The sequence below is a fragment of the Oncorhynchus masou genome, chromosome 19 (genome assembly GCF_036934945.1).
Source record: "Oncorhynchus masou masou isolate Uvic2021 chromosome 19, UVic_Omas_1.1, whole genome shotgun sequence".
In the NCBI taxonomy this organism is placed as follows: Eukaryota; Metazoa; Chordata; class Actinopteri; order Salmoniformes; family Salmonidae; genus Oncorhynchus; species Oncorhynchus masou.
Genome location: NC_088230.1, coordinates 25,409,833 through 25,428,454, shown reverse-complemented (window position 1 = coordinate 25,428,454; position 18,622 = coordinate 25,409,833). Strand labels below are relative to the sequence as shown.

Below are 18,622 nucleotides of genomic sequence, written 5' to 3'. Positions count from 1 at the left end.
CTTCACCATGCTCAAAGGGATATTCAATGTCTGCTTTACCAACATATGCCCTTGTTTACGAGGCCTTGGAAACCCTCCCTGGTTTTTGTGGTTGAATCTATGTTTGAAATCCACTGCTTGACTGAGGGACCTTACAGGTAATTGTATGTTTGGGGTACAGAGATGTTGTGGTAATTAAACAATCATATTAAACACTATTATTGCACACAGATTGAGTCCATGCAACTTGTTATGTGACTTTGTAAGCCTATTTTACTCCGGAACTTATTTAGGCTTGCCATAACAAAGGGGTTGAATACTTATTGACTCAAGACATTTCAGCTTTTCATCTTTTATTAATTTGTTGAATTTTAAAAATATATCATTTTACTTTGACATTATGGGGGTATTGTGTGTAGGCCAGTGACAAAAACATCTCAATTTAATCAATTTTAAATTCAGGCTGAAACACAACAAAATGAGGAAAAAGTCTAGGGGTCTGAATACTTTCTGAAGTCACGGTATTATGTAGCCTACAATTTATGGTTGAATGTGGACTGACTGACCCTGTATATAGGGTGCTTACTTTCTTCGTGTTCTTCTTCTTTTTATTTATTGTGTGTTTTTATTATACTTTTGGTCATTTTTAGTATTACATTGTTATTGATTACTGCATTCTTGGGTTTAGAGCTTGCAAGAAAGGCATTTAACTGTACTTGTGCACGTGACATTAAAACTTGAAACTTGGAATGTAGGTAAGATTACAATAAAATAATAAGATTACATAAAATCTCACTATGGAGATACAGTATACTGTAATTACACTGTACCTGTCTATGCAATAACATGTACATACACAGGTTTTAGGACACTTTTCAATGAACCCATCATTGACCAAAATGACTATAGTTCTATGCTTTAGTATAAGAACATATAAGTAACAAAGAGCAAAATGATTTTCTACAGTTTTTGCACTCACTGCCTTTATGTCAGTGAGTGCAATATGGTGAGTGATTTTGACCATTTTCTATCTCACTGAAGCCAATCTGTTGCATGACCTAAATAGAGGAATACGAGGGAAACAAAGTACTACATATGAGCTGTGGACTGCTGTGCACTAAAACCATAGCAGAGGAAAAAACAGATCTATAAAGTGTTTCACCAGAATCCCAATTTCTCCTCATTATACTGCATATCAGATTCCAGGCACTACGATATTGATATTGTGGAACATGCTATAGGCATGTGTAATATCTGAAAATATATTTTTGTTACTTCTTTATATTTTTTATCCTTGAGCAAATCAGAAATGAATAGAAATCAAGAATAGAAATTGCGACAGAGATAGGCACATTGCAGACTCGATTACTAATCAAAGAGCCTTTCACAGTGACGTAAAGAGAAATTGTGATCGTAACTACTGTCATTGTCATCAGTTTTATCCGGATATCAGAGCCTTCATTTTCAACACTACAGTTAAAAGGAACATTGTACAATAATAAAAAATGACCCATTCCAAAATGTCCTGATTGGAAGAAACACAAAGAGTGTAGGGTGTCCAATCAAAAACACATATTTTGACCAATGGGTAAAATTATATGTTTTTCATGTAGATGCTCCTCTAAGAAACTATCCGAAACGCATGTATCTATCATAATCCAAATTAGTTAAAAATTAGGGTGGCTAAATCATTGGAGGCCAGAGAAAAAAAGTGGTCAAAACTGGAAAATCGCAATGCGTCTACTAGGTTGGATGCTGTGCGAGAATTGGGCCTAGCTGACAGGCTCACCGTTGAACTCGTTATGTTTCTTTTCAAATCAGGAGGACAAAAAACTACATAGAGGTAAGATAGATATAGATTTTGAGACATGAAATGTAGTATTTTCATAATTTAATATAAGCTTTTTAAATAGATGCGATATTCCTGATCTTTTTAAAAGATTTCTCATAAAAACAAGAGTATCTCTGTGAAATGTCAACGGAGAACTGAGCATATCTCTGAGAAATGTCAATGGAGAACTGCGCATACCACTGTGAAATGTCAACGGAGTACTGAATGTACCACTGTGAAATGTCAACGGAGTACTGAATGTACCACTGTGAAATGTCAACGGAGTACTGAATGTACCACTGTGAAATGTCAACGGAGTACTGAATGTATCACTGTGAAATGTCAACGGAGTACTGAATGTACCACTGTGAAATGTCAACGGAGTACTGAATGTACCACTGTGAAATGTCAACGGAGTACTGAATGTACCACTGTGAAATGTCAACGGAGTACTGAATGTATCACTGTGAAATGTCAACGGAGTACTGAATGTATCACTGTGAAATGTCAACGGAGTACTGAATGTATCACTGTGAAATGTCAACGGAGTACTGAATGTACCACTGTGAAATGTCAATGGAGTACTGAATGTATCACTGTGAAATGGCAACGGAGTACTGAATGTATCACTGTGAAATGTCAACGGAGTACTGAATGTACCACTGTGAAATGTCAACGGAGTACTGAATGTATCACTGTGAAATAGCAACGGAGTACTGAATGCATCACTGTGAAATGTCAACGGAGTACTGAATGTACCACTGTGAAATGTCAACGGAGTACTGAATGTATCACTGTGAAATGTCAACGGAGTACTGAATGTATCACTGTGAAATGTCAACGGAGTACGGAATGTACCACTGTGAAATGTCAACGGAGTACTGAATGTATCACTGTGAAATGTCAACGGAGTACTGAATGTATCACTGTTAAATGTCAACGGAGTACTGAATGTATCACTGTGAAATGGCAACGGAGTACTGAATGTACCACTGTGAAATGTCAACGGAGTACTGGATGTACCACTGTGAAATGTCAACGGAGTACTGAATGTATCACTGTGAAATGTCAACGGAGTACTGAATGTACCACTGTGAAATGTCAACGGAGAACTGAATGTACCACTGTGAAATGTCAACGGAGTACTGAATGTATCACTGTGAAATGTCAACGGAGTACTGAATGTACCACTGTGAAATGTCAACGGAGTACTGAATGTATCACTGTGAAATGGCAACGGAGTACTGAATGTATCACTGTGAAATGTCAACGGAGTACTGAATGTACCACTGTGAAATGTCAACGGAGTACTGAATGTATCACTGTGAAATGGCAACGGAGTACTGAATGTATCACTGTGAAATGTCAACGGAGTACTGAATGTATCACTGTGAAATGTCAACGGAGTACTGAATGTACCACTGTGAAATGTCAACGGAGTACTGAATGTATCACTGTGAAATGTCAACGGAGTACTGAATGTATAACTGTGAAATGTCAACGGAGTACTGAATGTATCACTGTGAAATGGCAACGGAGTACTGAATATATCACTGTGAAATGTCAACGGAGTACTGAATGTACCACTGTGAAATGTCAACGGAGTACTGAATGTACCACTGTGAAATGTCAACGGAGAACTGAATGTATCACTGTGAAATGTCAACGGAGTACTGAATGTACCACTGTGAAATGTCAACGGAGTACTGAATGTATCACTGTGAAATGTCAACGGAGTACTGAATGTATCACTGTGAAATGTCAACGGAGTACTGAATGTATCACTGTGAAATGGCAACGGAGTACTGAATGTATCACTGTGAAATGTCAACGGAGTACTGAATGTATCACTGTGAAATGTCAACGGAGTACTGAATGTACCACTGTGAAATGTCAACGGAGTACTGAATGTACCACTGTGAAATGTCAACGGAGTACTGAATGTATCACTGTGAAATGTCAACGGAGTACTGAATGTATCACTGTGAAATGTCAACGGAGTACTGAATGTACCACTGTGAAATGTCAACGGAGTACTGAATGTATCACTGTGAAATGTCAACGGAGTACTGAATGTATCACTGTGAAATGTCAACGGAGTACTGAATGTATCACTGTGAAATGTCAACGGGGTACTGAATGTACCACTGTGAAATGTCAACGGAGTACTGAATGTACCACTGTGAAATGTCAACGGAGTACTGAATGTATCACTGTGAAATGTCAACGGAGTACTGAATGTACCACTGTGAAATGTCAACGGAGTACTGAATGTATCACTGTGAAATGGCAACGGAGTACTGAATGTATCACTGTGAAATGTCAACGGAGTACTGAATGTACCACTGTGAAATGTCAACGGAGTACTGAATGTATCACTGTGAAATGGCAACGGAGTACTGAATGTATCACTGTGAAATGTCAACGGAGTACTGAAGGTATCACTGTGAAATGTCAACGGAGTACTGAATGTACCACCGTGAAATGTCAACGGAGTACTGAATGTATCACTGTGAAATGTCAACGGAGTACTGAATGTATCACTGTGAAATGTCAACGGAGTACTGAATGTATCACTGTGAAATGGCAACGGAGTACTGAATATATCACTGTGAAATGTCAACGGAGTACTGAATGTACCACTGTGAAATGTCAACGGAGTACTGAATGTACCACTGTGAAATGTCAACGGAGAACTGAATGTATCACGGTGAAATGTCAACGGAGTACTGAATGTACCACTGTGAAATGTCAACGGAGTACTGAATGTATCACTGTGAAATGTCAACGGAGTACTGAATGTATCACTGTGAAATGTCAACGGAGTACTGAATGTATCACTGTGAAATGGCAACGGAGTACTGAATGTATCACTGTGAAATGTCAACGGAGTACTGAATGTACCACTGTGAAATGTCAACGGAGTACTGAATGTATCACTGTGAAATGTCAACGGAGTACTGAATGTACCACTGTGAAATGTCAACGGAGAACTGAATGTACCACTGTGAAATGTCAACGGAGTACTGAATGTATCACTGTGAAATGTCAACGGAGTACTGAATGTACCACTGTGAAATGTCAACGGAGTACTGAATGTATCACTGTGAAATGGCAACGGAGTACTGAATGTATCACTGTGAAATGTCAACGGAGTACTGAATGTATCACTGTGAAATGTCAACGGAGTACTGAATGTACCACTGTGAAATGTCAACGGAGTACTGAGTATCACTGTGAAATGTCAACGGAGTACTGAATGTATCACTGTGAAATGTCAACGGAGTACTGAATGTACCACTGTGAAATGTCAACGGAGTACTGAATGTATCACTGTGAAATGTCAACGGAGTACTGAATGTATCACTGTGAAATGTCAACGGAGTACTGAATGTATCACTGTGAAATGGCAACGGAGTACTGAATATATCACTGTGAAATGTCAACGGAGTACTGAATGTACCACTGTGAAATGTCAACGGAGTACTGAATGTACCACTGTGAAATGTCAACGGAGAACTGAATGTACCACTGTGAAATGTCAACGGAGTACTGAATGTATCACTGTGAAATGTCAACGGAGTACTGAATGTACCACTGTGAAATGTCAACGGAGTACTGAATGTATCACTGTGAAATGGCAACGGAGTACTGAATGTATCACTGTGAAATGTCAACGGAGTACTGAATGTACCACTGTGAAATGGCAACGGAGTACTGAATGTATCACTGTGAAATGGCAACGGAGTACTGAATGTATCAATGTGAAATGTCAACGGAGTACTGAATGTACCACTGTGAAATGTCAACGGAGTACTGAATGTATCACTGTGAAATGTCAACGGAGTACTGAATGTATCACTGTGAAATGTCAACGGAGTACTGAATGTACCACTGTGAAATGTCAACGGAGTACTGAATGTATCACTGTGAAATGTCAACGGAGTACTGAATGTATCACTGTGAAATGGCAACGGAGTACTGAATGTATCACTGTGAAATGTCAACGGAGTACTGAATGTACCACTGTGAAATGTCAACGGAGTACTGAATGTATCACTGTGAAATGTCAACGGAGTACTGAATGTATCACTGTGAAATGTCAACGGAGGACTGAATGTACCACTGTGAAATGTCAACGGAGAACTGAGAGTACCACTGTGAAATTGTCAATGGAGCACTGAGGTTACCAGTGTGAAATGTTAATGGAGAACTGAACGCATCACTGTGAAATGTCAACAGAGAACTGAGTGTACCACTGTGAAATGTCAAAAGAGCACTGAGCGTACCACTGTGAAATGTCAACGGAGAACTGAGCGTACCACTGTGAAATATCAAAGAAGAACTGAGAGTACCACTGTGAAATGTCAACTGAGAACTGAGCGTACCACTGTGAAATGTCAACGGAGAACTGAGTGTACCACTGTGAAATAACAATGGAGAACTGAGCGTACCACTGTGGAATGTTAATGGAGAACTGAGCGTACCACTGTGAAATAACAATGGAGAACTGAGCGTACCACTGTGGAATGTTAATGGAGAACTGAGTGTACCACTGTGAAATGTCAATGGAGGACTGAACATACCACTGTGAAATGTCAACAGAGAACTGAGCGTGCCACTGTGAAATGTCAACCGTGAACTGAGCGAACCACTGTGAAATGTCAACCGTGAACTGAGCGTACCACTGTGAAATGTCAAAGGAGAACTGAGCGTACCACTGTGAAATGTCAACAGAGAACTGAGTGTACCACTGTGAAATATCAACGGAGTACTGAGTGTACCCCTGTGAAATGTCAACAGATCTGAGCGTACCACTGTGAAATGTTAATGGAGAACTGAGCGTGCCACTGTGAAATGTCAACGGAGCACTGAGAGTACCACTGTGAAATGTCAACAGAGAACTGAGCGTACCACTGTGAAATAACAATGGAGGACTGAGCGTACCACTGTGAAATAACAATGGAGGTCTGAGCGTACCACTGTGAAATGTCAATGGAGGATTGAGCGTACCACTGTGGAATGTTAATGGAGGACTGAGCGTACCACTGTGAAATGTTAATGGAGAACTGAACATACCACTGTGAAATGTCAACCGTGAACTGAGCGTACCACTGTGAAATGTCAACCATGAACTGAGCGTACCACTGTGAAATGTCAACCGTGAACTGAGCGTATCACTGTGAAATGTCAACAGAGAACTGAGCGTGCCACTGTGAAATGTCAACCGTGAACTGAGCGTACCACTGTGAAATGTCAACCGTGAACTGAGCGTACCACTGTGAAATGTCAAAGGAGAACTGAGCGTACCACTGTGAAATGTCAACAGAGAACTGAGCGTACCACTGTGAAATGTCAAAGGAGAACTGAGCGTACCACTGTGAAATGTCAACGGAGAACTGAGTGTACCCCTGTGAAATGTCAACAGATCTGAGCGTACCACTGTGAAATGTTAATGGAGAACTGAGCGTGCCACTGTGAAATGTCAACGGAGCACTGAGAGTACCACTGTGAAATGTCAACAGTGAACTGAGCGTACCACTGTGAAATATCAACGGAGAACTGAGTGTACCCCTGTGAAATGTCAACAGATCTGAGCGTACCACTGTGAAATGTTAATGGAGAACTGAGCGTACCACTGTGAAATGTCAATGGAGGATTGAGCGTACCACTGTGGAATGTTAATGGAGAACTGAGCGTGCCACTGTGAAATGTCAATGGAGCACTGAGAGTACCACTGTGAAATGTCAACAGAGAACTGAGCATACCACTGTGAAATAACAATGGAGGTCTGAGTGTACCACTGTGAAATGTCAATGGAGGATTGAGCGTGCCACTGTGAAATGTCAACGGAGCACTGAGAGTACCACTGTGAAATGTCAACAGTGAACTGAGCGTACCACTGTGAAATATCAACGGAGAACTGAGTGTACCCCTGTGAAATGTCAACAGATCTGAGCGTACCACTGTGAAATGTTAATGGAGAACTGAGCGTACCACTGTGAAATGTCAATGGAGGATTGAGCGTACCACTGTGAAATGTCAACAGATCTGAGCGTACCACTGTGAAATGTTAATGGAGAACTGAGCGTGCCACTGTGAAATGTCAACGGAGCACTGAGAGTACCACTGTGAAATGTCAACAGTGAACTGAGCGTACCACTGTGAAATATCAACGGAGAACTGAGTGTACCCCTGTGAAATGTCAACAGATCTGAGCGTACCACTGTGAAATGTTAATGGAGAACTGAGCGTACCACTGTGAAATGTCAATGGAGGATTGAGCGTACCACTGTGGAATGTTAATGGAGAACTGAGCGTGCCACTGTGAAATGTCAACGGAGCACTGAGAGTACCACTGTGAAATGTCAACAGAGAACTGAGCATACCACTGTGAAATAACAATGGAGGTCTGAGCGTACCACTGTGAAATAACAATGGAGGACTGAGCGTACCACTGTGAAATAACAATGGAGGTCTGAGCGTACCACTGTGAAATAACAATGGAGGACTGAGCGTACCACTGTGAAATAACAATGGAGGTCTGAGCGTACCACTGTGAAATGTTAATGGAGAACTGAACATACCACTGTGAAATGTCAACCGTGAACTGAGCGTACCACTGTGAAATGTCAACCGTTAACTGAGCGTACCACTGTGAAATAACAACAAAGAACAGAGCGTACCACTTGTGAAATGTCAATGGAGATCTGAGCGTACCACTGTGAAATGTCAACGGAGAACTGAGCTAACCACATATTGAGCGTACCACAAGCTTTTTATTTTCATAGCCTTTTACATTGAATTCAGTTCAAACTACTTTGCAGACAACCGCCACCATATTTAAAATCCTCAATAGTCACCGTGAAAAAGTACATCGCTCTGTCAACAGAGCTCGGTGCCTATTATCGGATGTATTAGCTTACGAAATCTGACTTTTTAAAATAATGTTAATTATATGTAAGAAAGACACTACTGAATGATTCAGTTCATAAAAAATCCTATTTGTGTTGGTAAAAGGTATTTTATAACATAAGGAGGTTACTCACCCAGAGCGGGTGGACACCCCAAAGACTGGGACTTCAATCAGACTTTGGGCTGTGGTCATAAACTGGACACACATGTTTGGGAGTAAGAGCACAAGCATTATCTGTGTCATGTATCCCCCATTTGTATCAAAAACAGATTGTAACAGTGGTGGATGTCACAGAGATCCACAGGCCAAACATTGACACCAGCCACAGCCCGTTTTTCTAACGGGTCATTCTAACGTATGGAGTGTCAGGGTGAAGAGAGTGAAACAACAGTCATCTCCAAAAGATCCATCGCAATTCGTTAGCGGTGTCCGACTCCTCCGAGAGGTTTCCGCCAGGTTTATCAGCAAACAGCCAATGAATATGCAGTTAAACAAACAGCCATCCAAATATAAGACCACCGTGGCTAATGTCATTATGTCTGTGTCCGCAGCTTGTCTGTCAGAAGAAAGCGCCAGCCCTGTTTGAGGAACTCTTGTGGGGATTTAACCACACCAGAATTCTGATCGGACTTGGACTCTGTCCCAGAATGCTGAGTTAATAGCCTTTCTCTCCATTGAATAATGCTTTGAATCTCTAATGTGGCTTGTATGCAGGAACTGTAGTTTAATGTGCCTTTGAGGGAACTTCATTTCCGACAGTACAATGACCGAGGTAAAAGAAAAGGTAGCACATTGTCTGCCAAACATCCTGTAATATCTTCAAATTGTATCTAACTTCACAAGATATCATAGGATATAGCACTCTGTAGAATTGTGATAAACAAATCATTTGTCAGTAAACTTAGAAAATGCAGTGAATTCACACTTGCATGTGTGTTGATGAACCCAATGCACCCAATATGGATGCCCAAGGAGAGCTTTTCTGTCCGTGTTTGTGTCATCTATTTTTGTTCTTTCTCCTTCTGTTACATAAGAATTTTTCAGGATCCAGAAAAAAATATTGCAGGTGTAAAAAGGCCTCTCTTGTAAGTGCCCCTCATAGCTAGCTGTCAATCAATCAAATATTTCTCAGCGTTTCACAACAGTGGGGATAAATAAACAAATGGACATATATATATATATATATATATATATATATATATATATATATATATATATATATATATATATATATACATATATATACACATACATATACATATATATACATATATATACATATATATACACATATATATACACATATATATATATATATATATATATATATATATTCTAATTCATTTCTACAGATGTAACTCAGCACCAGATAAGTATTTACACTCAGATCAAGGCTCACATTGAAACCCTCCACTATAAGGTGTTTTGTTGATGTCAATCAACACATCATTCCATAACACAACACAAAAACAACGTCACTGAGATCAAATGATTTTAGAAAATACGACAAGTATTCTCTTTAATATGAAGGATCCACACAGCTCAATGGCTCTGTTGTTTCATTCAAAGTGGCCCAGTTTCCTCCTCCAAATTCAAGTCCCTTAGTCTGGGCCTGCCCACATGCCATACATTACTGTAGAGGCCACCTGTTGAAATGGTGGGTGGCTAATTCGAGGAGTGGGTGTAACACTCCACTCCACTTGACAGACCACCCTACCCCTTCCAACCTCTAACTGCCACCGTCCATACCCCAGGCCCCATGCCCCCTGGGCCTGCACCCCCAGCCTGTTATGGCAGTTCCCCTGATTGATGGAGCCCCACTCAGGGTTAATTTACACTCATGAATTATGCATGCTGTGATACCACCGCTCCATTCTCTATTTCTCTCCATGGGTTGAGGCTACTTCATGGCAGAAATCGGGACATTTCCCTTCTTCTCCTTGCCACTGTTCCTATCCACAATTACATGGTGCGTGGGGATGGACTGGAATGGGCTGATTTTTAGATGATATCTGTAGAAAGGCTGGTGCATTCTTTTGGTATTCATTATTGACATGCTGGAAATGGTAAGCAGTATCAATTCATAACATTCAGATCTTCAGAGAAATACCTATTTTCTCATTATTTTTGCATAAAAAAAGGCTTCTCCTTTTGTTTGTGAGGAAATAATGGCCAAATATTGACATAATTATCTAAATAGCAGGTAGGAAATATGAACTTTACTGCTTTTGACACTGTCAGGTATTTAGCTGGGTTAGCGGTAGAAAGCATTGGTTTGAACTCGGTACAGGTTTAACTCTGCGGACATGACATTACTAAGCTATCATTTACAGATGATGCCACTAAAATTCATTACCTGTTGTATGTCAGTGACAGCTCAAAGTAAGGTTTCAAATGTTCCACTTAATGAGACACTCACTCATAAAATACACTGGATCCAGTCAAGGTATTTCAAAGACACAATATAATCAACAACTATGAACAAAGTTGCATAACTTGTCGGACATTCTGGGGCGGCAGGGTAGCCTAGTGGTGAGAGCGTTGGACTAGTAACCGGAACCGGAAGGTTGCAAGTTCAAACCCTCAAGCTGACAAGGTACAAATCTGTTGTTCTACCCCTGAACAGGCAGTTAACCCAATGGTCTTAGGCCGTCATTGAAAATAAGTGTTTGTTCTTAACTGACTTGCCTAGTTAAATAAAGGTAAAATAAATAAATAATAATTCCTGAGAAAATGGATGATGTCCCTCACTCCCCCCCCCCCCCCGATGGGAACAGGCTGGTGATTGATGGTACCTGACCCAGTCAGAGGTGAAAGGAACACCCCTTGAAAGACAACATGTGCCACTCTTTTTTAAACATGGTATCCCTCCTGCTATTTCAGTCCCCTCTCCGCTGCGTCTCCATTTTTCGTAGATGACAATTATGCCGCTCAGCAGTTTCCCAGATCTGACTGCAGCTTGTCACTGCATGCAGGGAATATTACAGGACAATGTTAAACTACTCCATCTATAATGGAGTCCATGCTTGACCAAGCCCTCCAAGGTCTCGATAGAGTTGTACAGTAGGGCCCTCCCCTCCACTGTAGTTGGTATGATTCTGAGGGGAAATGGCACAACACTGTAGACTGTTTCAATAGTTTTTAAATGACAGACATCCTATTTTATGTCTTAGATCACTTCAAAAATGTTGTGGTCTGAGTCCTCTTTGTGTTCGCATTGCTATGTTTAGAAAATAACAAAGATCGTTTTCCAACATTCACTCAATGCACTCTGGGTAAATACACTAGAAAAAAAGTACAAGATCTGTCTGGGAAAAGTCAAGAACAAGACAAGCTTTAAAATAAAACATTAACTAGCTGTTGAGGTTGGTTACTGAGCTCTCATGGTGTCAGTAAAGATGATGGAGTTTTGAAAACAACTGTATTTTGACATCCAACAGCAGCTGTCAATTGTGTCGCGAGGCTGTGGTTAATATCTGACCAGTGGACCACCAATCTTCCCCAGCAAAATGTGTTGTTAGTCTCAATATTGACATGCTTCATAAATCAGAGGCAATGAATTGTCAGCTGCTATTTCTACACTCTGTGAAATCTGACCTGCCTTGTTGGGAGCAGAGATCCTAGCAGGGGTATTGACTTGGTGTTGTGAGGGGGGAAATGGCTGGAGCCCATTGTTTGACACACACACACCCCTCCCCGCTCCCCCACACAAACACACACAAAAGCATGGACCCACAAGCGCACAGACTCACACACAGAAGCATGAACACACAAGCACCGACACATAACCGAAATCACACATAAGCCATTAATAACACACTCGAGCAAGTGAGCACTCACACACACCATTCTATAAACCATGACTACTGGGTTTAGCAAATCATTAGCAATGAAGAGGCATCAACATGTACTGTGAGCATACTATATACAATTACAATTCATTTTTCACAAAGAATACATTCCAGCCTTGAGTGTTGCCAGCCCAAATCCAGAGAAAAATGAAGGAAGTGGAGAATAAAAATAAATAGGGCTTGTCTGAGCAGCACAGTGACAGATCACAATCTCTCTCTCTCTCTCTCTCTCTCTCTCTCTCTCTCTCTCTCTCTCTCTCTCTCTCTCTCTCTCTCTCTCTCTCTCTCTCTCTCTCTCTCTCTCTCTCTCTCTCTCTCTCTCTCTCTGTCTCTGTCTCTCTCTCTCTCTCTCTCTCTCTCTCTCTCTCTCTCTCTCTCTCTCTCTCTCTCTCTCTCTCTCTCTCTCTCTCTCTCTCTCTCTCTCTCTCTCTCTCTCTCTCTCTCTCTCTCTCTCTCTCTCTGTCTCTGTCTCTGTCTCTCTCTCTCTCTCTCTCTCTCTCTCTCTCTCTCTCTCTCTCTCTCTCTCTCTCTCTCTCTCTCTGTCTCTGTCTGTCTCTCTCTCTCTCTCTCTCTCTCTCTCTCTCTCTCTCTCTCTCTCTCTCTCTCTCTCTCTCTCTCTCTCTCTCTCTCTCTCTCTCTCTCTCTGTCTCTCTCTCTCTCTCTCTCTCTCTCTCTCTGTCTCTCTCTCTCTCTCTCTCTCTCTCTCTCTGTCTCTCTGTCTCTCTCTCTCTCTCTCTCTCTCTCTCTCTCTCTCTGTCTCTCTCTCTCTCTCTCTCTCTCTCTCTCCCTCTCTCTCCCACTCTTTCTCTCTCTCTCTGTCTCTCTCTCTCTCTCTCTCTCTCTCTCTCTCTGTCTCTGTCTCTCTCTCTCTCTCTCTCTCTCTGTCTCTGTCTCTCTCTCTCTCTCTCTCTCGCTCTCACTCTCTCACTCTCTTTCTCCCTCTCTCCCACTCTCTCCCTCTCTCTCACTCACTCACTCACTCACTCACTCACTCACTCACTCACTCACTCACTCACTCTCTCCCCATCTCCCACTCTCTCCCACTCTCCCCCCTCTCTCTCACTTCTCCAAACAGTTATCTGTCAACAAGCAGCCCTTCATTCAAGTGAAATATAGTGTAAAGGGAGATGTCTTCCATCTGTCCACCGTCATTAAGCTTCCCATTAAGTGAGATGTTTTCATTTCCTTGAAGGAGCCGTGTGACTGGATCTGGATAGAGATCACTGCTGTACACTGATGAAGAGAGGAAATAGACTGTCAGGTGTCCGTTCCCATTCATGCCACCCAGACATCCACCCAGACATCCACCCAGACACTCCACCCAGACATCCATCCAGACATCCACCCATACATCCACCCAGACATCCACCCAGACACTCCACCCAGACATCCACCCAGACACTCCACCCAGACATCCACCCAGACATCCACCCAGACACTCCACCCAGACATCCACCCAGACACTCCACCCAGACATCCACCCAGACATCCACACAGACATCCACCCAGACATCCGCCCAGACATCCACCCAGACATCCACCCAGACACTCCATCCAGACATCCACCCAGACATCCACCCAGACATCCACCCAGACACTCCATCCAGACACTCCACCCAGAAATCCACCCAGACATCCACCCAGACACTCCATCCAGACACTCCACCCAGACATCCACCCAGACATCCACCCAGACACTCCACCCAGACACTCCACCCAGACACTCCACACAGACATCCACCCAGACACTCCACCCAGACACTCCACCCAGACACTCCACACAGACATCCATCCAGCCATCCTCCCAGACACTCCACCCAGACACTCCACCCAGACACTCCACACAGACATCCACCCAGACACTCCACCCAGACACTCCACCCAGACACTCCACACAGACATCCATCCAGCCATCCTCCCAGACACTCCACCCAGACACTCCACCCAGACACTCCACACAGACATCCACCCAGACACTCCACCCAGACACTCCACCCAGACACTCCACCCAGACATTCACCCAGACACTCCACACAGACATCCACCCAGACATCCACCCAGACACTCCACACAGACATCCACCCAGACATTCACCCAGACACTCCACACAGACATCCACCCAGACACTCCACCCAGACACTTCGCCCAGACACTCCACCCAGACATTCACCCAGACACTCCACACAGACATCCACCCAGACACTCCACCCAGACACTCCACCCAGAAACTCCACCCAGACACTCCATCCAGACACTCCATCTAGACACTCCACCCAGAAACTCCATCCAGACATTCACCCAGACACTCTACCATAAAACTCCACCCAGACATCCACCCAGACTCTCCACCCAGACATCCACCCAGACCTCCACCCAGACTTCCATCCAGACATCCACCCAGACCTCCACCCAGACCTCCACCCAGACCTCCACCCAGCCACTCCACCCAGACCCTCCAACCAGACCTCCACCCAGACATCTACCCAGATACTCCACCCAAACATCCACGCCACGTATTTTCTATTGAACATTTATCCAAATTAAACACACTCATAATGTGACCATGTATTGAAAAGGTATTGCTACAGTTGACAGAGATCTTTGTCTTTCAGAAAACCCCTGTGACTAATGGCACCAAATGTACATCTTTTTTTATAGTGTTTATTTTATTTTAGGGTGAGATAATGCTTTATTGTAGGCCTAGAATTGTCAGCTTTTCCCTGCGGTATGCATTTGTCATTGTTATCAGCAGGGAAAGAAATGGAGCAAATACAATTTATTAATCAATGTTGATGTAAATGAAGACAAACGGAAAACCATAGTTCCAGTACATCTCACCAGTTCACATCTGAATAATGACATTTCCCCTTTTTTAGGATCTGGCCTCAGTAACTCAAGCAATTATAACAAATCATTAAACACCAAAGCTAATGAACAATTACATTCATTATTTATTCATATGGCCATGAAATCCAAGTAAGATCCGTTTAGTTGTGTTACTGCTCTGCTGTCGTGTGATTTCTCCCTGACCCTGACCGTTTCGGGAATTCAGCTCTTTCTGATCAGGGTTGTGTCTCAAATAGCACACTATTCCCTACAGTACATAGGGCACTACTTAACTATGGAATAGGGCGCCATTTGGAATGCAGACCTGGACTTTGAATAAGATAGCATTTAAAACATACTGCTAAAAACGAATAGTCTACTTTAACATCTCATAAATACTGTGCTATTCAGTTGTTATAATTGTCCCTCTATTTAAAAGGGTGTATTTAGGTATTAGTTTGTAATTGATGTGGTGAGTTGTTGATCATCCTTTGTAGATCAACAGCCGTTCACTAGGTGCGATTGATTGTGTGTAAGCTGTGTAACTGTTGCAATCCATTCGACCCAGCTCCATTAGGTTGTGCACAACAAGTCTACTTTCACACATGCTCTACTCACACATACATAGCTGTCACCTCATCATCCCACTAGCTGTCCTCAAGTCATTCACTCCAGGATGCACTCATCCCAATTCACCTGCATGACTGCTACTGACTATATTGGAGATGCTGTGTATAGCCCAATGTATGTGGAACTGACTACATGTGCAAACTATTGGATCCATGGAACACATCAACCGCATGAAAAATAGGTCTATGCATAATAGGTATAATCTATGCATTTCAAAATGCCTTTTATGTTAAAATAAACAATCTTCTGACATGTTTCCAAAAGGGTTCTTCGGCTGTCCTCATAGGAGAACCCTTTTTGGTTCCAGGTAGAACTCTTTTGGGTTTTATGTAGAACCCCCTTGTGGAAAGGATTTTACATGGAACCCAAAATGGGGACCCAAAATGGGGACAATCGAAGAACTGTTTTAGGTTCTAGATAACACCTTTTTTTCTTAGGAGTGTACTTATATACAGTATGCCATTTTATACAGTATAGAAGTTTCACAAGCGATTTCTGGAGACATGGACCAGTACTGGCCGGGCTGCTTGTTGTTGGTACGATAGTTGGTATGGAGGGTAAACTATGACCCCTTGTGTATGGAGTTGAACTGTCATAGGTGTGCATTGCAGACAGCCCTGCAGCTCTACATAGCCCTACGTTTGGATCAAACCTCCTCATCAAAACATGCCACAGAGTTCAGGAAAACATCTGTATTACGTTAGGCAGCAAACTATTGTAGAGTATTTTTACAGCTACATCAACAGAATGCACAAGGGATGTGACACACATACACATGATAAGACACGTACCCCTCACACATATACACATGGATGTTGTATTATAAATATGTGATAGTGGAGGCCTGAGGAAAAACACTAAATGTATTGGTTAAAGTGTTATGAAATGTAATGTCATGCAATATTTTAAATGGTATAAGACTGTCTTATGTTGCTAGACCCCAGGAAGAGTAGCTGCTGTCTTGGCAGGAACTACTGGGTATCCATAATAAACCACAGGAAGAGTAGCTGCTGTCTTGGCAGGAACTACTGGGTATCCATAATAAACCACAGGAAGAGTAGCTGCTGCCTTGGCAGGAACTACTGGGTATCCATAATAAACCCCAGGAAGAGTAGCTGCTGCCTTGGCAGGAACTACTGGGTATCCATAATAAACCCCAGGAAGAGTAGCTGCTGTCTTGGCAGGAACTACTGGGTATCCATAATAAACCCCAGGAAGAGTAGCTGCTGCCTTGGCAGGAACTACTGGGTATCCATAATAAACCACAGGAAGAGTAGCTGCTGTCTTGGCAGGAACTACTGGGTATCCATAATAAACCACAGGAAGAGTAGCTGCTGTCTTGGCATTCACTAATGTGGATCCTTAATAAATACAAATACAAAATTGTGTTTCCCATGTTGCAGATGGTGCTATACATTCCCAGGGTCACTGCTGTTGCGTCAATATATCTATTTCTTCATTCAAATCAAATCACTAATTGGATCAGGCCATGTGGATTATCTAGGTATCTTTTTCAACATGCCATGGTCATCGAGTGGCGTAATACTGGGTGCCTAGCTAGCACATAACGTTCTGAGAACCATATATTTCTTAAAGCTTGGTGAGAGCATGGTTGTGCTATGGTTATTTTGCATTCAACCTTCTTACAACATTCTAGGAATGGTGCAGGATAGCTGCTTGACAAAAAAAAACATTATTTTCTTGGTATTTTATTACTTTCATTACAGAACGTTTCAAACATGGTTACATTTAATTTAAATTTGTGTTTTTTGTCGGAGAAGGTTCTAGGAACGTTCTCCGACTGGTTTGACATTGAGAATGTTCTCAAATAGTTCAAAGAACATTAAGAAACAACATTCTTCTTTGGGAATTTCAGTACTTCAGCATAACGTTTCCTACAGGTTTCCTCGTGGTTCTATTTAAAGTCATGTCTAAAAAATTGTTCAGAGAACTTTAAGACAACTTCCCATAAAAAAAAACACAAGAAAACTTTAGTAACATTTTGAGAACATTCTTAAGAATGTACATTCCGTTCTCAGCATCAACAAAAATGTTCTATCCTCTATCTTGTTAAGTGTGTTTAGAGGTGAATACAACAAGGGTTATGTTTGCAGAGGGACACGCTGGAAGTAGGAGTATTACATAATAATAATAATAATAAAAACATGTATTACTCATGTACTGTATGAACAGAGAAAAATACTTACTGCATGGTTGTATGGATCACTGTGGCCTCACCCACTCATTGGTCACACCCACTAATAGGCCACACCTGATCTTAATAAGTGCTTGTTTCCTTTGAAATTAGCTCTGTTTGAATAGACTAAAATGAATAGCTCTGTATGAGTAAAACAACATGGTATGCTAGCTCCATCCTGGTGGCACAGTGGATTGAAGATAGAGAACAAAAGATTATAGGTTCAAATCTCACTGATGCCGTGTCACACACAAAAAAATGTTTTTGCATGATTAATTCCTATGTTAATTCCTATATTTCTATGTCACCTATCTGTGCATCGAAGGCCAAAAAAAGCTTGCTGTGTTACTGAAAGTTCTAAGGAAGTTATAAAAAAAACCTCAAAATAACCT

The 18,622-nt window shown here is 41.9% G+C and overlaps 1 protein-coding gene across 1 annotated transcript in view; it reads left to right on the top strand.

The window, feature by feature from the left end:
- Positions 1–15,104, top strand: part of LOC135505638 (uncharacterized) — a 51,460-nt gene extending 36,356 nt beyond the window's left edge. The window contains exon 3 of the mRNA XM_064924688.1: positions 13,866–15,104. Coding sequence (XP_064780760.1) covers positions 13,866–15,104 — 1,239 coding nt within the window. The remainder of the gene's footprint in view (positions 1–13,865) is intronic.
- The last annotated feature ends 3,518 nt before the right edge of the window (positions 15,105–18,622 follow it).